This window comes from Thermobia domestica, chromosome 5 (genome assembly GCF_964235325.1).
Source record: "Thermobia domestica chromosome 5, izTheDome1.hap1.1, whole genome shotgun sequence".
NCBI lineage: Eukaryota > Metazoa > Arthropoda > Insecta > Zygentoma > Lepismatidae > Thermobia > Thermobia domestica.
Window position 1 is genome coordinate 267,906,179 of NC_137458.1, and position 23,691 is coordinate 267,929,869.

The 23,691-nt window shown below is 33.5% G+C and overlaps 1 protein-coding gene across 1 annotated transcript in view; it reads right to left on the bottom strand.

Annotated features, from left to right (window-relative positions):
* The window catches only part of LOC145686588 (uncharacterized), a 188,197-nt gene that overhangs the window by 46,752 nt on the left and 117,754 nt on the right, over positions 1-23,691 (bottom strand). The window contains exons 21-24 of the mRNA XM_081760044.1: positions 17,311-17,412; positions 16,693-16,801; positions 12,650-12,773; positions 2,551-2,713 (exon numbers count right to left, since the gene is read on the bottom strand). Coding sequence (XP_081616170.1) covers positions 2,551-2,713; positions 12,650-12,773; positions 16,693-16,801; positions 17,311-17,412 — 498 coding nt within the window. The remainder of the gene's footprint in view (positions 1-2,550; positions 2,714-12,649; positions 12,774-16,692; positions 16,802-17,310; positions 17,413-23,691) is intronic.

Below are 23,691 nucleotides of genomic sequence, written 5' to 3' on the forward strand. Positions count from 1 at the left end.
ACGGGGGGGCGGGGAGGGGTACTTTTGGCGGAATTGGTTTTCCCCCTTAGCAATTTATAACGTGTACTTCAAACATTTCTTCTATGTTTTATCATTTTTCAGATATTTCCGTGGATTGATTAAAATGGCCCATCCTGTATATATATAAATAAGAAATATGTTTTTTTATTTTGTAAATTAAAATGAAATTACTTGTTGCTTTTAGAACGCAGCGATAATAGTGCAGCTTTTTATTATTTTATTGGAAGAACAACTACACAAATCAGCTTCCTTATTATTTATATTTCACTTTATCTTTTGAATGAATATATGAATAAATAAATGTTTATTTCCAGAAAATGATCAGTATTTGCGTTCATGAGTTACTTAAACTCGAATTTTGGGTAGTCAAAAATTTACAGCAGGCACTTTATATTATATCTACGTATTTATAAATGTCGCAGTATGTAAATCTATACAAGTAGTAAAGCTATGAAAAAACTGTCTTATGCGTATTAAACTGACGAAATCTAATATTGTAAGATCAAAGGTGGATTCTGAAGGAAGAACGCACTGAAGTTTTTGAAACATTCTTGAAATGAAGAATCGTTAGATTTTTACTTCGTGAAACTTTTTAAGACAATATTTATTACCAATAAATTTTACGGCTAAACAACGATGTAGGAATAAGTGGAATATGTTTTTGTGAATCGAAAAAGTTTCCGTTTCAAAATTTTCCGGAAAATTTTCATCACTGTACAGGATAGACAATTTTTCGATTCATGAAAAATTGTTTCACTTGTTCCTACATAGTACTGAAAATTGTACCATGAAAATTTTCAGATTCCTTAAACGATCTTTCACTTTTTAACATTTCTATACATGAATTAAATCAATTTTATGAATACTGAGGAACTGTTGCTTGATCATTGATATTTGTTAAGAACGGAAAATTTTCCGGAAAAATATAGAAGAAAATTTTCCACCTCACATCACGACTAAACAACGATGTACGAATAAGTGGAGTATGTTTTTATGAATCGGAAAATTTTCATCACTGATGTGCAGTTAAATATAATGGAAAATTTTCCACCTAACATCACTATACATAATATCCAAAATTGTCCGGCTTACGAAAAGTTTTTTCCACTCGTTTCTACATCGTGATGAAAATTTTCCGATCTATGAAAATTCCTTTCACTTGTTTCTACAGAGCAATAAAACTTTCCGATTCACAAAAGGTGGTTTTACTTTTTGCTTCAAAATGATGAAAATTTTCCGATTCATAAAAAGTTCTTCAATTTTTCCGCATAAGACAGAAAATATTTCGATTCATGAAAAATTGTTTCACTTGTTCCTACATAGTACTGAAAATTGTCTGAGCCATGAAAATTTTCAGATTCTTTAAACGATCTTTCACTTTTTAACATTTCTATACATGAATTCAAACAATTTCATGATTCCTGAGGAATTGTTACTTGATTACTGATATTTTTTTAGAACGGAAAATTTTCCGGAAAAATATCCACCTCACATTACTATGAGACACGGACGCACTGGGAATCGAATTCAGAACCTGTGCACCAAAGAAGCGCACACTAGTAACTAGAGCAGTGGGCAAAAATATCCGTGATTTGTATTCAATTTTTATCAAATTACGTAATATCAGAGCTTCCACGTGGATATATAGTTAGCAACTCGCGCCTACAGCAGCATAGAGTCAGGCTCGATTCTCGGTGGAATAGTATTAAGCTGTAGTCCAGGCTTCATATCCACTTGGTGCTGAAAGAATCGTGAAAATCCAAGCCAACTAATCAACCTAAATCTGTATTAAATGCTAATTTTGTGATTTTTAAGAATGTTTCGTACGCCTGTCTCTCAGCTAGAGATAAATACCTTTTGTTGCTTGCACGGTCTAAAATGTTTAGATAGTATAGACAATAGTTTAGAGTATTATCGATATATTTGGCGTCTTTTTTATGTTCTTTGATTGTGATATACACTTATTATTACTGTTGTTGTCATGCCAATATCGTCTGAGAACTTCAAGTAACTTTCTAAACTCCTGCTACGTTCAAAGTGTTAACAAAGATATGTTTATAAACGGTAAAAGTTTTAGTACCTTTTGTGCAATTAATACTCTTTCTTTCTCTCTCTCTCTCTCTCTCTCTCTCTCTATCTATCTATCTATCTATCTATCTATCTATATATATATATATATATATATATATATATATATATATATATATATATATATATATATATAATAATAATAATAATAAAGTGGGACTAACTGCCCATGAATTAGCGGTATGTATTATTCGCCTACATTATATATATATATTTACGAGTTACAACTAAACCCACGTTTTAATATTCCCCCACCCACTTTTGTATTTTCACTTATCTGAAGTTAAGTAGAATAGTAATGCTACGCTGCAAATCAAAGAACTATGTATGTATCTTATATAGTGATCTCAGGGACAAAGTTAAAAAAAACTCATCTAAACAATGCAATAGAAAATTATAAAGGAATCTGTTATTAACATTCATTCAAAGCCATTTGCTTACCTTCAAGTCTAAAGCCTCCTTCAGGCTGTCGATTTCCGTTTTGAGTTCATAATTCTCGCCTCGAAGGGTATCGAATTCTTGCCTTATAGTTTTTACGTACATTTCATTCTTTTCATAAGCTTTAAGCTGTATTTGAAGCTTCTCAATTTCAGCTTCTTTTTCCCTACAAAGTATCAAATGAAGAAAGCAACAAATGTTTAGAAATCTATTAGATAATAAAACACACAATTTAAGTAACTATTTCCACATTGGAAGTCTGAAATACCGGAAACGTTGACCAAACGAGTAATTACTCAGAATTAAGCATATTGCAAATTCTACTTATATAAACTTCAGCATTCAAAAACCATTTAGATATAACACTTAAGATTAAATCGAAGTTCCTTCCAGGGTTAGCTGGAGAGGAATTGTATTATCGTACATGCACATGCTAGATGCAGTTGTTGAACTTGAGAACTTACTTTGTTATATACATGTTATCAACAGTAAAATATGGAGTTATGCTAGGGTTGGGAGTTTAACAAGAATTACTATGAAGTGTAGGGGAGAGTGTGATAAGCAATTGTAAAAAATTGAAATGAAGAAGTACTCCCATTCGTTTATTGGGATTACAAACAGCAATATGCTGAAAGGAAACCACATCGTTTAGTGTGAGTAAAACAATGTTTTCTCCACATATTTCGCTAAGTACTACTATCTTACTGTATAGTATTTAAGAAAAGCTCGTGTCTTTTTAAGAATTAACTTGAATAAATACTTGAGAAAAGGACTCATAAAATGCTTCGTGTCGAGTATTGTACTCTACAGAGCAGAAACACTATCATCATGCAAATGCAACGAAAAAAAAATCGGAGGACTTCGACATATGCATGCAGGGAAAAATTGAGAGAATTAAGTGGGTAGAACGAAAAGCGAATCAGGAAGTTTAGAAACAGGGGAGAGAATAGAAACATTTTAGATGTACGTAATTGAAGAGATGCCAAAACACTTTGGACATTAGTTGAGTAGGAACTATATCTTGAGGAATGTGCTAAAAGATATGATGGCACAGGAATAAAGGGGGGAGCGAAACAGGCTACAGTTGATGGATGGTATTGGAACCGAAGATTCTTACGTGGAGACGAAGAGGTTAGCCGAAGATCATGGTGCATCGACGCTTCTCTGTTTGATCAAAGTGACCTAACAATAATGACAGATATATTTTTCAGATGATATTTAATTTACTACCATCTCACCTTTATTAGAAGATGTTTTGGGCATTGGCTTTCTTATTTTGATTTTACAACCACTTTATAAATAATAGAAGCTACATAGCTTACAAAAAATCTGAATTTATTTTCGAAACTTTACACCAAACAAAGAATTCACAATTTAAAAGAATTACATGTTAGTTGCACATAACGTGATCAGTGTGCCCTATTTTTCAAAATATTGTGGAAATCAAAGAATAAAATTTGTCTGAGTAATTATTTAGTAGCCATAAGATCATACGAACTAAGAAAAGAAAGTAATCTTGGAAGATATGTTAATACACTTAAAAATTTTAACTATAATCTCATTTACTTATAACTGTGATCTTCAAAAATAGTTTATACTTCCTAGCCTTCGGCTCTTCCCTAAAGCCATATTCACGGAAGATAAACAAAAACATCGGAAAAATAAAAAGGAAAGGATTTACCGGGGAAGAGTACTGAGAAAAAAATTTCGTCCTAACTGCAAATCACATTTCGAATGGTGGTTCAAGAATGAAATTGAAAGACATGTGTTTGAATGTTTTTTAAAGTCCAAGCTTAACATAGATAAGAGTTCGTTAAGCAAGATATAGGAGAGAGTAATTGGAAAGTACATACATTTGCGCCAAAACAAAAACATCAGAATAAGTTGGCGATCTTCCTTATGTGAACAAAAGGATACATAAATTAAGCCCGCAATTCTATAGTGTTCTGCAACATCATTCGACGTGTAGCTTGCAGGTAAGAAAGTATTTTTCGCACTGCTCTATCCCGATGAGTCCTTTCCTTTTCATTTTTCCTGATATTTTTATTGCTTTTTCTCCTCCATGAACAAGGCTCTCGCAGAGAGCCGAAAGCTAGGAAATACAAAATATTTTCAGGATCTTAAATGTGATTTTTGTGATCGCATCATGAGGAAACGGTTGAACAGTTTAAAATTACTTTCTGAACTAAATGAAAATTTCACTTTTAGAATGGAGGGGTAGGAAGGAAATTTCTATAGTCGTTTCTCCAAATCGAAGTTGTTTGCATCATAGGAAAATGGCTTAATTACTTCAAATGAAATAATTAGTTTTGAACATACCACAATCCTTGAACTGGGCTTTTATCATGTCGCTTTCATTAAAATGCGCATCCAAGGGGGAAGCGGGTTTCAAATTTTATGTCAAAAAATAGACTATTTCAGGAGCTCCTCAAGTTAGGGAGATGAAACTTGGTATATCAATTCCTTGTTTAAAATAAGTTATCACGTGTACCGGCGTTTTGGAAAATTCTGCTTCCTTACACTTTTGGCGTATCGTAAGGAAGGGAAAGGGATTTGAATTACTCGCAAAGAATAATGGCTGCACAATTTGATATGAATTTTTGAGTACAATTAGCACCTTAGTTGAGATTTTTTATAAAAATAATTATTTCGGTTCAAGTACGCGGCTAAAGTGGAAGAGGGAATTCAATTTTTTTCCCATAAACCTATTCTTTTCGTGCGAAGAACGGGCATTTTAGTTCGTATTACTTAATGAAATAGTCTGTGTTGTGGATAAGTTTCCCATTCTCAAAAATAAATAAACAGATGTATGTTGTAGGCTTAGAAGACAGACTGTGAGTAAAAATAATGTAAAAAAAAAATAACTACTTCCTTTAGAAATATCTCGTATTTACTACAAAATTACGAAGACAATTTTTAGTAGAATATTTTGATTATAAAATGTTTTGAAAAAGCTGAAACGTGAAAAACGAGACTAATTAATATCTTTACGTTTTTGGTAAAAGATGTAACAATTTAAAAGACTGTAAAATAGACAAAAATATTCCTATACAACGCAAGGCATTTAAAAAGTTTTTTTTTTTTTTTAAACAGTTATATCTGCACTTAATATTATAGCTTTAATTACTTTGTATATAATTGAATTCGCATCTATAGAAGAATTGATATGTCAAAAAATCTATTTCCCAAATTTAAAAATTCTATAAACAAAAATGGAAGCGATTTTGCTTATGGTTGTATTGGGAGAAAACCTTTCATAAGATTTCCACTCAAACTAAATAATCAAATTCATGGTTTTCTGGGCACTTTTTTTTTAAATTTCATAGTTGGAAAATTTATAAAAATAATCTTTGCTGACCGCACAATGATAATAAAAACAATCTGGTGCGGAATCCAAGGTGCGACGGATGTTGCAGTGGAATAAGCAAACTTGTCCTCGTTGGATTTTCCAATGTCAACTTCACACACAACTGGGAGAAGACTACAAAATTACAATTTTCTAGATTTTTATGGTTCGAAAACGACATTTACAGCTCATTCCGGATTTTTTCACAATATATTCATGGCTTTTACGGTTGGGTGGGCACCCTGTTAATCATGTATATTGCAAATGTACAGAATGAATACTATTTGATGTAAATGAAACTGTGCAAGTTCTTGTAATCAAGATCAGTAGTTACAATACTTGCCTTTCAAAAAATGTACCACGATGTACACCTGAAATACAAGCATTGTTCAATCTACCATATCTAAGGTGTAACATGTGAAAACTATAGCTGCCCATGTGTGCCCCTATACAAATAGCACTGACAAATGTATCATGAGTAGGGACAGGAGTTTTTCGCAATTTGAAATTACATATTTTATTTCGCATTTGAAATTAAAAATTTCGTATTTTGTCGCATTTTGACACATAAAATTTCTCATTTTGTCGCTAAGTAAATTATTTTACAAACTCTAATATAAATTATACAAATTCTAATGTAAGCCCAATATAAGTAATAAGCAATAAATCAATAATGCTACTTAGGACAATGAAGTTACTAACAACAAATTACTTCTTTCTTCTTTTACAAGTCCAAAAACTTGAAATACACTAGCACAGTATCATCACGATTGCCATCACAAAACACCACACATTGTATTTGTTATACACCGAAAACATACAGTATATACATGTAAAAACATACATAGAACACATTAGTGCAGTATCTTCTATATATCTCGTCTGCAAATTATTATACTGATGAAAAGTGCAGCATGTTGCATGTTTCAACATTTTCTTATTTCATTTATAGCTTTCTATCATTGAAAAAAAAAAGTCAGTATTCGTTATTGGAAGCCATATTGCCGACAGGCATAAGTTATTTAAGTTTAAATTTTTATCCCCTTTGAAAAATTGTACTTTTTATTTCTGTATTTTAACAACTAAAATTGACGTTTTTAAAAATTCGCAATTTGTCGCGTTTTGCGGCACATTTCGCTCAAAATGTCAGTTATCGCATTTTTTCGCGACTTCAAAATACCTATTTCCTTACTCAATCTGACATAGTTCGTTGGAAAACCAACTCTCAGCTTTGTAGGAAAACTTGCGCGATTTCGCAACTTGCGAAAAACTCCTGCCCCTAATCATGAGGTGCTGGATGTTAAAATGACTTTTTGCAAGAAGTCAGCAACAGTAGTAAAGACAAGTCTTATACATTTACAAACGACATGATAATGACAAATATTTAAATAACATGATGATAATGCACTGTGTAAGATAATGTGACTTGCAACTTTGGAATTAATTTTGTTTCTTACCTTTAGAGGTGTAAACATGGAATATATGCCAACAATAATATGGAATATAAGATCTGTTCAACGTACTTTTTGAGAAAGTCAGTCATTCTCAATCTGCTAAGAGACAAAGAACCTTGAAAGACGTGTGATGGAAGTACTAGGATATTGATAAAGTTAGAAGAGGCCCATTAATATTGATACCTTTCAGTTTGGATTATCGACTCTCCACCTTGGATTCGCTTTTTTGAATGCCTTGTACATGTCTCATATCGGCTTGATATCAAGAAATGGCAAGTTAGGGAATCAGATAAACAAAAATTCACAATAAAGAAGGAAATGATACGTGCGAACTTCAAAACTCAAATGGGTCTTTTGGTGGACCAACCCAAGCCTGATGCAAGTGGAACATCTAATGATGGCAATACGGCATCGGTACGAAGAGTTTTCCAAGATTTGAGTCTGACAGCAGCAATTACTGGGATTGACGAGATACTTATTGAGGGGTTTGGTGTTGTGCTGGAAGTTATTTCTTGCGGATTTGAGACAAATGTTCCTGCATTCGATGAGTATACTCTTCACACTGCCAAGATGTTCGTCGAGAAGTATCCATGGTACTACATGCCTGCGTCTGTGCATAAAATTTTGTTTCATGGTCCTTCTATAATTTCTGCTCCATTACTTCCTATTGGACAATTAAGCGAAGAAGCTCAGGAAGCACGAAATAAAGACGTGCGTCTAATCAAGCAGCATCATTGCAGAAAATTCTCATGATATGCTACACACAAAGATCTACTTTTAAACTTACTACATCGGACCCTGTCATTTCCTCAATGAGACCTCTGCAAAGCAAGAGAAACAAACTTTCAACAGCAATGCTAGCTCTTCTGGTGGAGTCTTTTCACATTACAACAATAGAAGACAGCGACAACTCTGTGTAAGTGACAGTGAAGACAGTAGTGACTGAAATAACACTCACTGATAGTGAGATCATGGTGATACGTGTGGTTAACTTGTGATAATTCAATATGGTGCGTACAGTGTAACTTACATAGATTTATACTGTAGAATTGCATATCCACATTTTTTTTGCATAACACATGAAGGTATTGTGTGACGTCTCGCACATAAAGCATAGGTTTTAAACATTATTAAATTTATATTTTCATAATATATTTTATGTACCAACTAGAGTGCACTGATCTAGGTTTTGTAGTACTGATTCATATATCGTCATATCACATATTTCATCCCCATCTTGAACGATTTTCTGCATGTTAAAATGCCAGATTTTCAGTAAATCAATCTAATTCATTATGTTTCTTCATTTTCTTTCATTTTTGACCATACAAAATAAATAACAATCATTGGACAATAGTACATTAATTATGCGCACAAAATTGCAAATTTCGGCCCACTGTGAGACGGTTCTACGTTTTTATATGTATAATTCAAACTGATAGTAAAGAAATCGTAACTTAAAATATGTTTCATACCTATTTTCATGCATATTATATATTATACAGGGCGCAAAATTTCCTAGAAATTTAGAGCTGGCGACCAGTGTTCAGTAGGAATGATTTCTGCCTAAACTCACAGGGCTGCGCAGTTTCTGTTTCGCACGAAAGGAATTGTTACGGAGTGAGAGAAAATATGGAATGTGAAGTCTTCACAACATTGTAATTCGCCTTTCCTTTCCCACTCTCAATCGAAAGATGTAGAGACGAAACTTTTTCGCTAATGCGATTTGTGCGAAACGTTAAAATATTGCGTATATATTTCAGGAAACTTCAAACGTTTTATTTCAAATCCAGAAATCATATTTATATTATCGCGAATTTTCGCGAAATTCGATATTACTTGCGATAGATGTGAAAAAGTGGAATTCTTGCTACTTATAGCTAAAATTAACATTTTCAATATTATTTAACTTAAAAAATCGTTTTCATTTTACCGAAATCGTGCACGACTCTAAATCAAGTTCTTCATAAAATCCGTAAGGTTGCATGGCGTGATGTCACTTCCTAGGATTTTCAATGCCTCTTTGTGCGTCACTAAGGCCAGCCGGGATTCTTATGCTCACCTTATTGTCGGGGAAAAGAAAAACTTGCAAAATAAATTAGAGTTAGCTCGAGGAAAATTTGAGTCTGCTACTGAAGAGTTAATTAAAAAGGGTCACAAGGTTGAAGTTGAAGTAAAGTTGAAAACCTGCGTATCAAAAGTATTGATGAAGCTGTAAAATTACACGTAAGCAAGTGACGACAATTCTGTGTGGACAGTTTACGAAAAGCTCTGCGAGCTATTTGATCTAGAAACTGTTTCACTTCATAAAGATGTACACATCAACAAAATTGAACTGTTGTTAAAAGCCCTGACTGTGTTTTGTTGTGAAAATCTTCATGATCTGTTGATTGCTTACGGTGAATTTAAAAGTAAGGTTATTGAAGTTCTCAACAGCGAGGATAAGTTGACATTGTACAATTGTTAAATAGTTTAAAATTAACCACAGATCATTTGCAGTCAGCTTGTCACGTTCAATATGGTTGCCAGTCTCGCGTGTTAATACAGATATATTCTTTTCCAAGTATAATATGATTGTTTAGGGGATGTAGCTTCACACAAAAACATAAAAAAAATTCATAGACCAACATGGGTGCAAAATCCATCATTTCGGAGCCACAGCCGGCCGAGGACTGGAATGATCGATATAGAAAGAATCATAACTTGAGAACGAAATGTCAGATGAAAGAAAATAGTGCTTATTTAGAGCCAATATTCCATTAGTGGATGTAGAATAGGGATCGGCCGCCGGTGACAGGTCTCATAGAAACGAAACAGAATAGAAAACTGAAAAATCGTACAATTCTATATCGACTGATATATTAACGAAATTAAGCACAAAATAACCACTACCTCATTTTACCCGTTCACCTGATATTTCGTTCTCGAGTTATGACCCTTCATTTTAGGTTTCGACTAATTTTCGACCAGTTTTAGCTTCGAAATGACGCTTTTGTGCACCCATGTTGATCTATATTTTTTCGTGTTGCTGTGTAAGGATTAATTTCTTTTTATTTATTTATTTATTTATTTATTTTTATCATTATTTCCGAACACCTGCTTGTTCGAGTAAAGAACTCATTGAAAACAAAGTCACCGAGATACGTAATACTTGACATAAAAGGTTTCGTCCTTCATAGTTAATATACTGCATAAAGGTGTAAGGCAAAATTACAAACACTTATCAATAGAGATAGGATGTTTACACACTTAAAAAAGTACTTATAATTCAAGAAGCACTTAAGTCTAACTCGAAATAATGAACATAAACATTTAATGACATGCGCGAACTGAACTTAAATAAGGCATGGTGTTCAAATAATCTAGAACTATTCGAGAACCCTTAGAATCTTTTAAAGAACGAAGAATGAAATTATTTTCGTGTACTAATAAATAAGTTATTTGCATGTTATCACTTTATACAACAGTCCGAAGAAAAGAATTACTGGTTATATGTATATTTAAATTATTTCGATTTAAAATATTTTGGCACAACGAAGTACTAATTGCGATTACCCATAAGTTTTTATTCAAGTTGTCAATTACATTCAATTAAAACAATTTTTCTACAGGGTGTCTACTAAAATTCCAAAATGAAATTTCGTGACTTTTTCTTAACCAAATCAATTTCGCAACACTCTCAAGAGCGAATTAGGCCGAATTTTCATGCATGCGATATAAGAGTGGTTTGCTTGCGATCTGATAGTGTCTAAAGCCGACCACAAACATTTTTGGTGGTGAATTTTGACGTTTTATAGAACAAAATTTTCCAATTTGTACTTATGTTTGTTCAGATAAAGAAAATCGTGACCCAAAAGCCAAATTTCGTGACTCTTTCTTGACTTTCAAGACCGTTTTCTGATTTCGTGACTTTCGTGAACGATAGACATCCTGTTCTATTACAAGAATGTAACCAGTGTTTATTTAAGTCAGGAAAATATATGAAGACTAGTGTGCAAAACAAAAGTTTCGCATGTTGTATCACTCCTAAGTGACAGATTGGTGCAACATGAAGCATACGTAGCAAGTAGTGCTACAGTATGATATAGGAAACAACAGACAGAAACATGTGATAAAAAGAACAAAGGTAAAGGGTGTGACCACCACGGATAAGAATGCATGCTCTTCAAAGTGATCACATGGTGCTCATAAAGTTGGTAATGAGTTGTTGTGGTATGGAGTTCCTTTATTCCACCATTACTGGTCACAACTGCTGGATGGTTTTTGGTGCATCTGGACATACTGCAAGACGTCTTCCCATAGCATCTCAAATATGGATTCAAGTTGAGGGCACACGGAGGTCAGTCCATTTGCCGAATATCTTCTCGCCCCAAACTTTCCGTTCGATGCGGTCGCGAGTTATCATCCATAGAGAAGTTAGGACCAACTGCACCTCTGAAAAGATGCACGTGGAGAAGGGGTACATTGTCTCAATAACGTTGACTGGTAAGTGTACCGCGATCAAAAGCCTCCCCACCCAACAACGGACCATCTTGTTCGACAATGTCTAAGTTAATTGTATGTTCCCATCTCTCGTCAGATGAGGTTTTAAGGAAAATGTTCAAAACACAGAGTCAACTCACAGAATAACAATAGAATATGTTTTATCTACATTGTTACATACATATCCAACCAAATCAAATAGATAGCCAACTGAACCTTGAATATATTAACCCATTAGTGCATGAAGTTTCCTAAAGGTAATTTTTGTGTACAGTCTGTTATAGCAGACAAGGTTCATAACATTTTAAACAACTGTAACACATTCTATCTAAAATCCTGATTACAGTGGATGGGAGGCACACCCGTAAAATCGGGTCACAGGAACACTTGGAGTAATTAATTTTGCCAATATTTTTATCATTAATAACATTTTATTCATCATCAAAAATTAATACTTGGTTACTTTCGTTAACAGTTTTAATTGCTGATAAGCAAACTGACATTTCTTTACCAGCCACGTCGTTGAGCTACTATTGTCTTTTCAAACAATGGTATTGTAAGTATTTACCCTCTAAACTCCAAGTAATCAGGTCTTCGTGAATAATAACATCTTTCATGACTGTTATGAGATTACGCAACAATATTCTGTTCACAAGTTGTGGATGTACGGTTACAATAAATTCAAAAATTATAAACATGGCATATAATCTTTCAGATCACAACATGCAGTAATGGGTTAAGTTGTAACTGAAAAATAATGCAAAGACTTCTTCCAATACTCCAATAATAAATTGCGACTAACTTAAATAAAAAATAATACCTTATAGTAACTGAATTATCACGTATAACACGTTCAGCATGTTTCAATTCTTCAGAATACATACTATTCGCTGTATTTCTTTCTTCTTCTTCTTTCGATTTTTGAGAAAGTATTTCCTTCAATGCTACAGGCAGGAAAAGAAGAATAAATATTCTTAACATTGTTATGTAATACTAATTCTCTAAATTCGCAATACAAACAAATCTGACATGAAATGCAATGTTTTACAAAGGAAAAAAATCTCTCATGTTATCTATCTTCCCACTTTTTCACCTTATCCATTAATTTTAAAGGTTTAATTTACAGTCCGTTTGATACTTGTCCTTTCTGAAAGATGGTTTCCTCTGTTTTTTTCCTTCCTGCACGTGGTCGTAACGATCAGGAAAGAAGAACTGTTTCTATGGCAACAGCTCGTTCAGTCAATTATAGTGGCTCATTTCTCTCGCTCTGCAATGGTAAACATTCCACCCTTTCCGCACGTTGCCAATTTGAATATAAACAAATACACATTGTTTTAGTCGAATGTCAACTTTAGTAGTGGACCTGCTAGTTATTGAGAGCATTCTTTTGTGTTATTTAATTTTGTAAAACTGAGATTTACTTGCAGTAAATAATTTCGTGTTTCAATACCCGACGCAAAAGCTGGCAACACAGCATTGAGCACCACGTGCGCGCAGCGAGCTATCAGAAAGAACAAGTAGTATCAATTGCAGTATACCAGAAATCTTTTCTCTTTTAAGGTTAGTGTAAAGGGACAAGTTTTGCCGATAGATGTCACTCCAATCTTCGTATCTCTCCCTTGTATTTTTTTACCTTTCACGAAAATTTACAATTTCTTTTATAAATTTCAACCTAGAGACTTCAAATTTTTGGAGAAGGAACTTCATAACCTATTAAATGGAACAATCCGTGCCGATTTTTTATTTAGAATTTTCTTCATTGTTGAAAGAGTTCGATTGTTAAAGTTAAAGGTTTGGATATCCATTTCAACAATCAAGCCATTTCAACAATGAAGAAAATTCTAAATAAAATATCGGCACGGAATATTGCTTTCGATAGATTATGAAGTTCCCTTTCTAAAAATTTGAAGTCTGTAGGTTGAAATTTGTAAGAGAAATGGTGAAATTTCGTGAAAGATAAAAAAATACATGGGAGAGATACGAAGACTGTAATGCCATCTACCGGCAGAACTTGTCCCTTTAAACCAACCTTAATATATTATAAAAAAGATATTGTTCTTTCATTCTGTTCTGACAAATTTTGCAATCTTTTAAACTACCAATTTTACCTCAAATTTTGCATTTCTATCTTCGACAACAACACGCATATCATTAATTGCAAGTCAGGTTCGGTTAATGATATGTGCGGAATGAAGCAAATGAACTCGGGCTTTATCATACATTGTTTACTTTTTTTTCACTAAAACTTTTACTGTACTGTAGATCGTACTGCTATTACCAGAGTTAAGCTAGATTTGAAATAGCTTACGCAGAAGTTATTAAATGGATTGATAGGGTGAATAACTATTAAAGACACATTAACCTTGAACTCCTATTAAGCACCCGTATTATTGATATAGTGGTAGATACAGATTGCTCTTTAATGGAAAGGGTTACTTGATTTGCTCAAAATTTTTACAGAATTCTTTCTTCAGAAATTGTTGTATTTGTACGTCAAGTTAATTTCAGATTTCATCAAATCTGATAGAATCCACACTGAAATGTTTGTTTATTTATATGCAAAAATGTAAAAATAAATAAATAAATAAATAAATAAATAAAAAATTTTTAAAAAAATCTAAAAAAATACAAAAACGTTTTCTAATACTATCGCATTACAGACACTGAAGTTCAAAGATTTTACAACAGGGAGTATCTTATGTTATTTTATCTCGATAATTTAAGCTTCCATAAGATTTTTAGATTATGCGCGCAGAATTAACATAGTGAATTCACGAATTATTTAACGAAAGGCACGAAAAAGAGGAAACTATTGTGAGACACGTAATTTCACCAAGTGATTTATTGTAGTAAAATTTTCAGTTGTTTTGCTGTTAACTTTTTTTAAGGACTAAAAATTTAACATTCTATGAGTCACGAATCAATGTAAATATTTCTTAATTATCGTGTACTGATCATGATGATAAAGTCATCAAAATGTCTACGAATAAATTAATAATACGGGAGCCTATGTGGAGTTCAAGGTTACTATTTTTTTAAAACATATTCAGAGTTCAACGGAAGTTAGCTCAAGTAAGTACAAACCAGGAGAAGAATGGGACCGCTCTTTCCTTAAGCAAAGTTAGGCCTCTTACCTCTGAATATGCATGCATAAAAGCTAAACATGAAGATCTGTAGCTATAACCATACACTAAAAAATATTTAAACTCTTAAAGAGCTCCTATACCTACTATGAACGACTTTAACTAGTTTGGTAGAAGTGTGCATTGTGAAGGAGAAAAACCTAGTTTGGTGGGTTTTGGGACTTAATTCCAAACGAAATCTCACGTTTTGGGACTTTAAATCCATATTAATCAAATTCTTGAACGAATTTACAGAATTTATTCTAGCTTTCTCAAAATTTAATATGAACTTCCAATGTTCCCCTATATTATTGACGGCTAGATGTCATGTAAAAACCTTACATTAGCAATGCACATATTCTACATGATTATCACATGAAGACTCAATCTACTGATTGTTTTCCTTTTAAGTTGAGGAGTGAGTAAATTAGTATAAAAATGTAACAAAATTTATCCTAAAAACCTTTGGAGAAAACAGCGATATCGATAGATTGTTATTTTTGGAATCGGAGTAATTAGCTTAAAGACTATAGACTACGTGATTTACGAAGACTGCATAGAATGATGAAATGAGATCTTTCCATTTAACGTTATAAGATTATGTCCTTTTAGCTAAGGAGACGTGACTAAGGCAAGTGAATGATGGAAGAATTTCTGGAATGAAAATGTGGGAGGAAACGGGAATACCCAAGACAACCACTGACACAATGTTGTCCACCACACAACACAGAAATTATTTAAAAAAAAAAAAGACAAGAAAAGGTTTTAAATAGATTATTGATGATTAAGTTTCTTACACAACTGTCGTCTGTTTATTTCGATAGGTTGTAAGATTAAATGTCTGAAATAATTGAACAGTATGTGTAAGGCAATATCTTGAAGGTTTGGGACAGTGTTCTGTTAACGGAATAACTTTTTATTTTTTAAAATACAAACTTAAAAAAAAGAATGAAGTTCATAATCAAACAATTACAGTAGATATATACAAATTATAGATGATTATTTTACAATTATCTGATACAAGTCGTAGATGTACATCAATATTGGGGCACGATGGCTAACGGTAAAAAGTTCACCTCTGGCACAAAGATTCCGTGGTTCGATCCCAGACCATATCAATCTGTAGTAGATATCGTGCCAGTAGGTTTTCTCGAGGATCTTCCGTTTTTCCGCATATTTTTTTTGTTTCCGTCAAATCTTTCCTAACCTTTCACTTTCCTTCATAGTCCGTCTTCTTTAGCCTAATGGTTCCCAATGTTTTCAAGCCTAGCGTCTCCTTGGGTGAATATGATTATCCTGAGTGTCTCCGTCATCTTTAACTCAATCCAACTACTTGGATGGCTCTTATATTAATAATAATTATAAAAATGTCCAACTTTTAATAATTTTGAAAAATGCATAATGGCTTTCGTCCAGTAATAAGCACAAAGTAAAACAGATCATGAAATCTCAAACGTCCCTGGAGGTGGGGCGGAGGGTTGACGCCCACATTGAGAACCATTGCTTTAACCTATTGAGCATAAGTATGAGGCGTAAAATAAAAGATTTAATTTAATTTCTGTGCATTACATCACTAATCTAATATTTTGTAGGAAATTTTATTTGTTTTGTCATTATCAACGAAAGGTGATTCCCCATTAAAAATTTATGTTGGAAATCTTTCTAAGGTATTAGTGACTCTTAAACGCACGTCTATTTCAATACAGAAAAAAAAGGACTTGGATAAATGATAATATATTACCTTGTTGCAGTGAAGTTATCTCCTTTTCCTTCCCAGATATTTCTTTCTGTAACGTATTTTCCTTTTCATGAAGCACCTTTCGTAATTCCTCAACTTCCGCATGCAAATTCTGAAACAACGGTGTAAATTCAAGGAATTAAAACTTAGAGAAATAATATGAACTAATTACTCTTGTCGCTTTTAAAGGTAATACAAAACCCATTAAAAATGTACTTAAGCTACTAAATTATTTTTACAATACACATGTTGCATAAACATTGATTTTACCACACTTGATTCAGTTTAATAAATGCATATGTAAACGAAGTTCATTTTTCAAGACGATGCATTAGTGGATACATTTTATATAGATTAATAGCTTAGATTTAACGTTAACCACAAACAAACACTTTTCTTATATATATATATATAAGAACGTGGTTAACGTTAAATCTAAGCTATTAATTTAGGGGGTGTTAATATATATATAGGGTTCATTAAATTATTATTATTTTAAAATGACACAGTGAAAGTAAATAAGACAATAATCTACACATACGTTCCAATAGCGTCACTAAAATCGAACAATTCAAGAATGTAAAATATTTTCCTTACATAGATAAAAATTACGGAACTTACTTCTTGAAGCTGCTGATTCTTTTCAAACTGCTTTCTCTGTTCTTCTAAATTATTTTCAAGACTTTGGATCTTTTCATCTTTTTCTTGTGCAAGGGATTCCAACTGTTGATAAACAAATTAATTAATAAGCTAATTTGTTTCATATATGCATTAATCACCAATTCAGATAGAAGAATAATCGAATACCACAGAAAAATCGACCAACATAACTACCAGAGATGACAGTTTCCAGTTTTTTCTCAGTATGAGCGTCTTATGTTTTGAGATTTAAAGGTGTAAGTTAATGATGTCATATCAACTAATGTTCCGTAAGTTCTATAATGTGTCAGAGTTTTGCGAACTGAAACTCAGTTGTAGGAATTCAATCTCTCATATATATTATAGACACTCAGTAGCAAGACATTGTAAGTTCCCTATCCACTGTAATATATTGAAATATCATCTTGAAAAAAGAATTATGTTTGATTCTTTTCGTCTCTTCTATCAATTGATTAATTACGGTAATGGAAACTGAAATTATATGCGATGCTTAGCAGTAATTCGACAAATATCATCAAAATAAACCCAAAACGAATGCCTCCATAAATAGTCTCCTATTATTGTACCATACATAAAAGTATATCGTATATGCATTGAATATATGCAAAGTATGATATAACAAGATACTTGAAACAGAAAACAAATATGTTTATGTACCAAGGTATGTACAAGCTCAGTACTTTTAAGAGAGAAAAACAAGAATTATAGTTTGAAAATGTGAGAGTGAATAATGTGCAGAATGTCCACCCTGACTTATCAAACCAAATAATGTGGCTATTGTTAATCGTATTCAACTGAGACTATTGTCATGAAAACTCATAAATTTTATTGTTGACCTCACGCTCAATGTATGCTCCACGTGTCTCACTGGACATATCGAGCTAATATTCTCGCTCAGGTCGAACACGCGCTAACATATCAACTGGAATAGACTCGATGACAGTAGTGACACTTTTCAGGTAGGAGAGGTAAAATATCTGATCTATAATTCCACAAAAGTAAGTCTCAGGTATATTAGTCAGGGGACCACGGTGGCCACTCGTAGAAAACATCTTGGTCTCTAGCGCGCCCAATTCATCGTCCTGACAGGAGTTCATTCAGATGATTCCGAATATCGGGATGTTAGTGAGGTGGTGCTCTGACTAGTTGGAAAATAAAATTGTTGCCACCTCCGTCCAATTGTGGAAAGCCATTTACTGCTCATATTAAGACAATTTCTACCAGTGATAGTGTGCTCTTGGAAGAAAAATAGGTCATACAGTTTGTTTCGATACGGTACAAAAGATACTTTTAAGCCAGTAGAACTAGAATTCACTTATATGATACTCACGAACGTAATGATTTTTCTAGGCTCGTTGTAATTGTCTTTCTCATTTTAATATACTAAAAGTCGCCACTGATCCGACTTTGTCTAAGGTCGCCATCTTGAAAAAATGGGGGACGAAGAGGCATTAACATTCGGTTTTTGACTTTCTCAAAGACAGTCAACTTCAGAAACTGAACTGACCGATTGAAAAGAGCAGAAAATTTCCTATTAAACAGGATTTTAAGATATTTCTCCATGACTCACCATTCTTCATAAACGATGACCACTTCCCAGAAAATTAAATTTAAAAACAACATAGAACTGTCAGTTTTATTGGAATGTGAGAATACTTTTAGGACTAACGTCCATCATTCATCTCTAAATTATGTTTTATTATGAAAGATGAATTTTAGAATATTTCTTGTTTCTTGACGATCGAGGAAATGTTCTCCCTTCCCTCTCCTACTTTATCTTTTTTTTTTTTTTTTTTTTTTTTTTAAACGAAAACTTGGACCTTCGTTCATCAAAATATTCATACGGTCTTCTTGCTAACATCAGAGCTATATCCAAAAAGAACCCAAGTGGACACGGTCCCTTTATATATAATATTTAAAATGAAGATATGGTGACAGCTCGAAAATGTCAAAAAGTGACATACCACTGAAGATCAGACCCGAATGAATATCTCAACGATATATTTAATATTCTTTACGTTAGTACATAAGGTTCTACATGTAGTATGCTCCCCTCAAAAAATTCCTGTCTAGACCATAGTTCATAGAAAAAATTCCACTTCGCTTCTGTCTCATGTAACAATCGTCATCCGGTAAAACAAACTGAGATAGAGATAGATAGAGGAGAAAGCTCTGTTGGCGCAGTGATATTTACACTTCATACGGACTAATCATTCGCAGTTAAAACGGCAATACCAACTAAGTGCAAGTAAAGAATTGATAAGCGCTTGAGTCATTACGCTTGTTAATTTATTAGAAACTTGCGAATGAAATAAAAATATCATGTTTCCAATTTATATTAATGTTCTTGAACCTTCAATGAAGAATATTAAAAACATGTAAACACAATGTTTTTTGCAATAGGATGCTACAGGGTGCGGCACGTAAAACTGGCCCGTCGTAATATTCTGGTATATTGTGTTTTTGGCAACACTTAAATAATCTACCTTCCTACCAAGAGATGGCGTGTCGAGGTCGGGTCGACTTACGTGACCTGCAGCAGTCACGTGCAGCCGCAGCCAGTGAAACTTGTCGAAACCAGTTGAGAAAAAGGTCTCGTTGTGTTAAGCCGGGTGAGTGTCAGTGTGTGATAATACCGTATTCGATATCCGAGCGTGTTGCCATTGTTGAAGGGTTCATTCTCACTGGACTTTTACTTATGGGGACTGTTAAAGGGAAGAGTATACGAAACAAATCCACACACAATTGAAGAACTCAAGACCAGGATCCAGGATGTCACCAATAGCATTACAACACAAGAACTGACAAGGGTATATATGAATCTCCTCAATCGTGCTCACATGTGTGTTGAAGTGGGCGGAGGACACTTTCAGCACCTGCTGTGAAGGCTGCTGTGAAGGTGAGTAGTCATATTCAATACATTACATTTCATTTATGTGTTGTAGTTAATCATATTCAATACATTACCTTTCATTTTATGTGTTCACTTTACGGGCCGGTTTTACGTGCCGCACCCTGTATTTTCGTATTTTATTCTAAGCAATGTAGAAATCAGTCGTTAAAAAATGTGTATTCTGTGGGATGAAAAACTGCGTGTTAAAACTTTGTCACACTATAAAGATTTCTCCACACTAACAATTGCAAGTACCATATTGGGGAATGATATATATATATATATATATATATATATATATATGAGTGATTCCATTTCAAATCGTCCAGGGTGGTCCACACGACTGTCTCAGATTTAGTTCATTTTTTGAAATAAGAAACTACATACAAAATTATTAGACCCATATTTTTTCTTTTTGCTGAAAAAAATTTTTTCTTCGACATACAGCCTTCCAAAATGGCCACCCTCCTCTCAGATTGCTCGAAAAACTGAAAAACATGTCATATTAAAAAATTTATTGTAGAGAAACGAGTGTACTTAGTAACGTAATCGCAATAGCAGGAAGAGTATAAAGTTGTATGTTTCGTTGGAGGGCCAAAATTCGTCTATTGGTCCAATAGGAATAGCGCAATTCACTCGCAATGTTGCCAACTTTGATAAATTTTTGCTAACTTGAAACCTTTTTTTTTCTGTCCTCACGAGCAATATCAACCATCTGCTTCTAGCATCGAAATCTACTCCATAAGGTCTCTTGAAAATGTAAAGGACTTACGTTTCTGATTATTACATCCCACGTTATAGCATGATGAAAAGCTGAAAATTGCATTAAGACGCCATGTTTGGACGCCATTTTCTCAAAAACCCCACCTTTTAAAAATCTGAATTTTTTACATGTATTGGAGAAGTACCTAAGTATTTAAAATCCGTTAACCGTTCATGCGGCTGCAGCCCCTAACATTCGCAATTAATTATTGAAATTTCGATTTTTGTACTTGCAATGTAAATATTTCCTATGGGCATTTAGGTCCTATACACAAGGCAATTTGAAAGGGAGTGTGAAAATTTTGAGAGTAGAATCCTGACATCAAATCCATTAGAAAAGTTCCTATAAACATGAGTCGAATTCCGCTTCGTTTTCGAGTTACAGGGTTTCCAACTCGGGATCCAAAATCGGTTCGGGACAATAGAAAATGAAATATATATATTTCGCGTTAAATCAGAAACTGTGTGTTAAAGCTTTGATAAAGTTCAGAAAGTTGATTCGTATCAATATGATGATTTTTACGAGCGTTGCAATTAAGTTGGCAGTGTTGCCAACTTGCTAGAACTTTTATTTGTTTCCAAATGACACTACGTGGATTTTATTTGATATTTGGTATTCATTAGTGATTGCCAACATCACACGAAGCAAAATTTTCCCTCACATCACCACAGGTTTCGAAAACTTACATGTATTTCATTAAAAGGTTTTATCTCGTGCGTTATTGATAGTTTGTGTGATTCGGTGTCGTGAACATCGTCCTAGTGTTCTCTTAAACCATGAAAAATTGTTTACACTGGTAGCATGACATTGTAGTGCACTAGTTAAGTGTTTGTGTGAATAACAATGGGGAAGTCCTATTACAATAAGGACCGTATTAAATGTGTTGATTATGCTGGCCGTAAGGTGATTGTGCACAGAACGAATTTAGACAAAAAATTTATCTTGCGGTAAAATATATGGATTGCGTACAGCGTGTCAGCCCAAACGTACTCTTAGGGGAGGATGATTATTTGTGTCTTGTACACAAGGCGATTTGAAACGCAGTATGAAAAATTTTGAGATGTGAATCCTTCACCGTAGTCTAGGTTTCACCGATAACGGCCATTTTAATGGGGACACATTCATGTTAACTATCTGATTAATGGTTTCCAAATCTACATTCAGAGGAACAAATTCTTTATCTTGCTGGTGCATAATTTCATATTTACATCTTCTTTCGTGATCACCAATATATCACACACATTCACGTTGTTCACGGTAAATATTCAAAGCACCCTTTACACGAATAATCATCCTCTCCTAATACTACGTTTTGGCAGACGCGCTGTACGCAATACGTATATTTTACCGCAAGATAAAATGTTTGTCAAGAATTCTTTCTGTACACAATTATCTTATGCCTTTTAGAATCATCAACACATTTAATACGGTCCTTACTGTAATACACTGAGAAAAAAATTGTAGGCGGTAACTTAAAAAAATAGGTTACATGCGTAATTCCTGTATTTTTTGGACAACGTACAGCAGACGTATAACTGAAAATGCATGTTTTTTAATACTTTCTGTATAAATGTTCCATCTATACGTACTTTCTGTATGAAACAATGTAGGCGGTCAGGATCTCAGATACAAATGGACGTATATAACATATAGCTGGCCAAGGTAACATAAGTATATACATGTGATATACGGAAAACTGTTAGATGTCAGACATCCTGCAACAGCATGATGTAACATCTAAGGGTAGTGTCTATGTAGCATACGGATAACGTATATTCCGTACTGATTTCTATAGTAAGCAAGAGGATACCGTATATTTGTACAATATATCGCTGTACGGAGAACGGATTTTTCTCTGTGTAGATCTTCCCCATTGTTATTCACACAAACACTGTAACTAGTGCACTACAATGTCATGTTACCAGTGAAAACAATTTTCATGGTTCCAGAGAACACTAGGACGATGTTCACGACACCGAATCTCGTAATAAACTGTTTCGTGGTTGAAGCAGAACTTCTTGATTAAGTTCGAACTTGATGCGTGGAGTTACGAGAGGTTTTGCGATAATAAAAAATATTTTTCTTCTTCATCTTTATTATATTATTATTATTATTATTATTATTACAACTTACACAGACGTAGTTTTTATTCGACATTTTGGTTTTACTAATGATGGCATACATCAAGTGAAATTCACACGTAATGTTGCAAACTATCAATAACGCATGAGATAAACCTTTTAATGAAATACATGTAATTTTATCAAAGCTTTAACACACAGTTTCTGTTTTAACGCGAAATATATATATTTCATTTTCTATTGTCCCGAACCGATTTTGGATCCCGAGTTGGAAACCCTGTAACTCGAAAACGAAGCGGAATTCGACTCATGTTTATAGGAACTTTTCTAATGGATTTGATGTCAGGATTCTACTCTCAAAATTTTCACACTCCCTTTCAAATCGCCTTGTGTATAGGACCTAAATGCCCATAGGAAATATTTACATTGCAAGTACAAAAATCGAAATTTCAATAATTAATTGCGAATGTTAGGGGCTGCAGCCGCATGAACGGTTAACGGATTTTAAATACTTAGGTACTTCTCCAATACATGTAAAAAATTCAGATTTTTAAAAGGTGGGGTTTTTGAGAAAATGGCGTCCAAACATGGCGTCTTAATGCAAT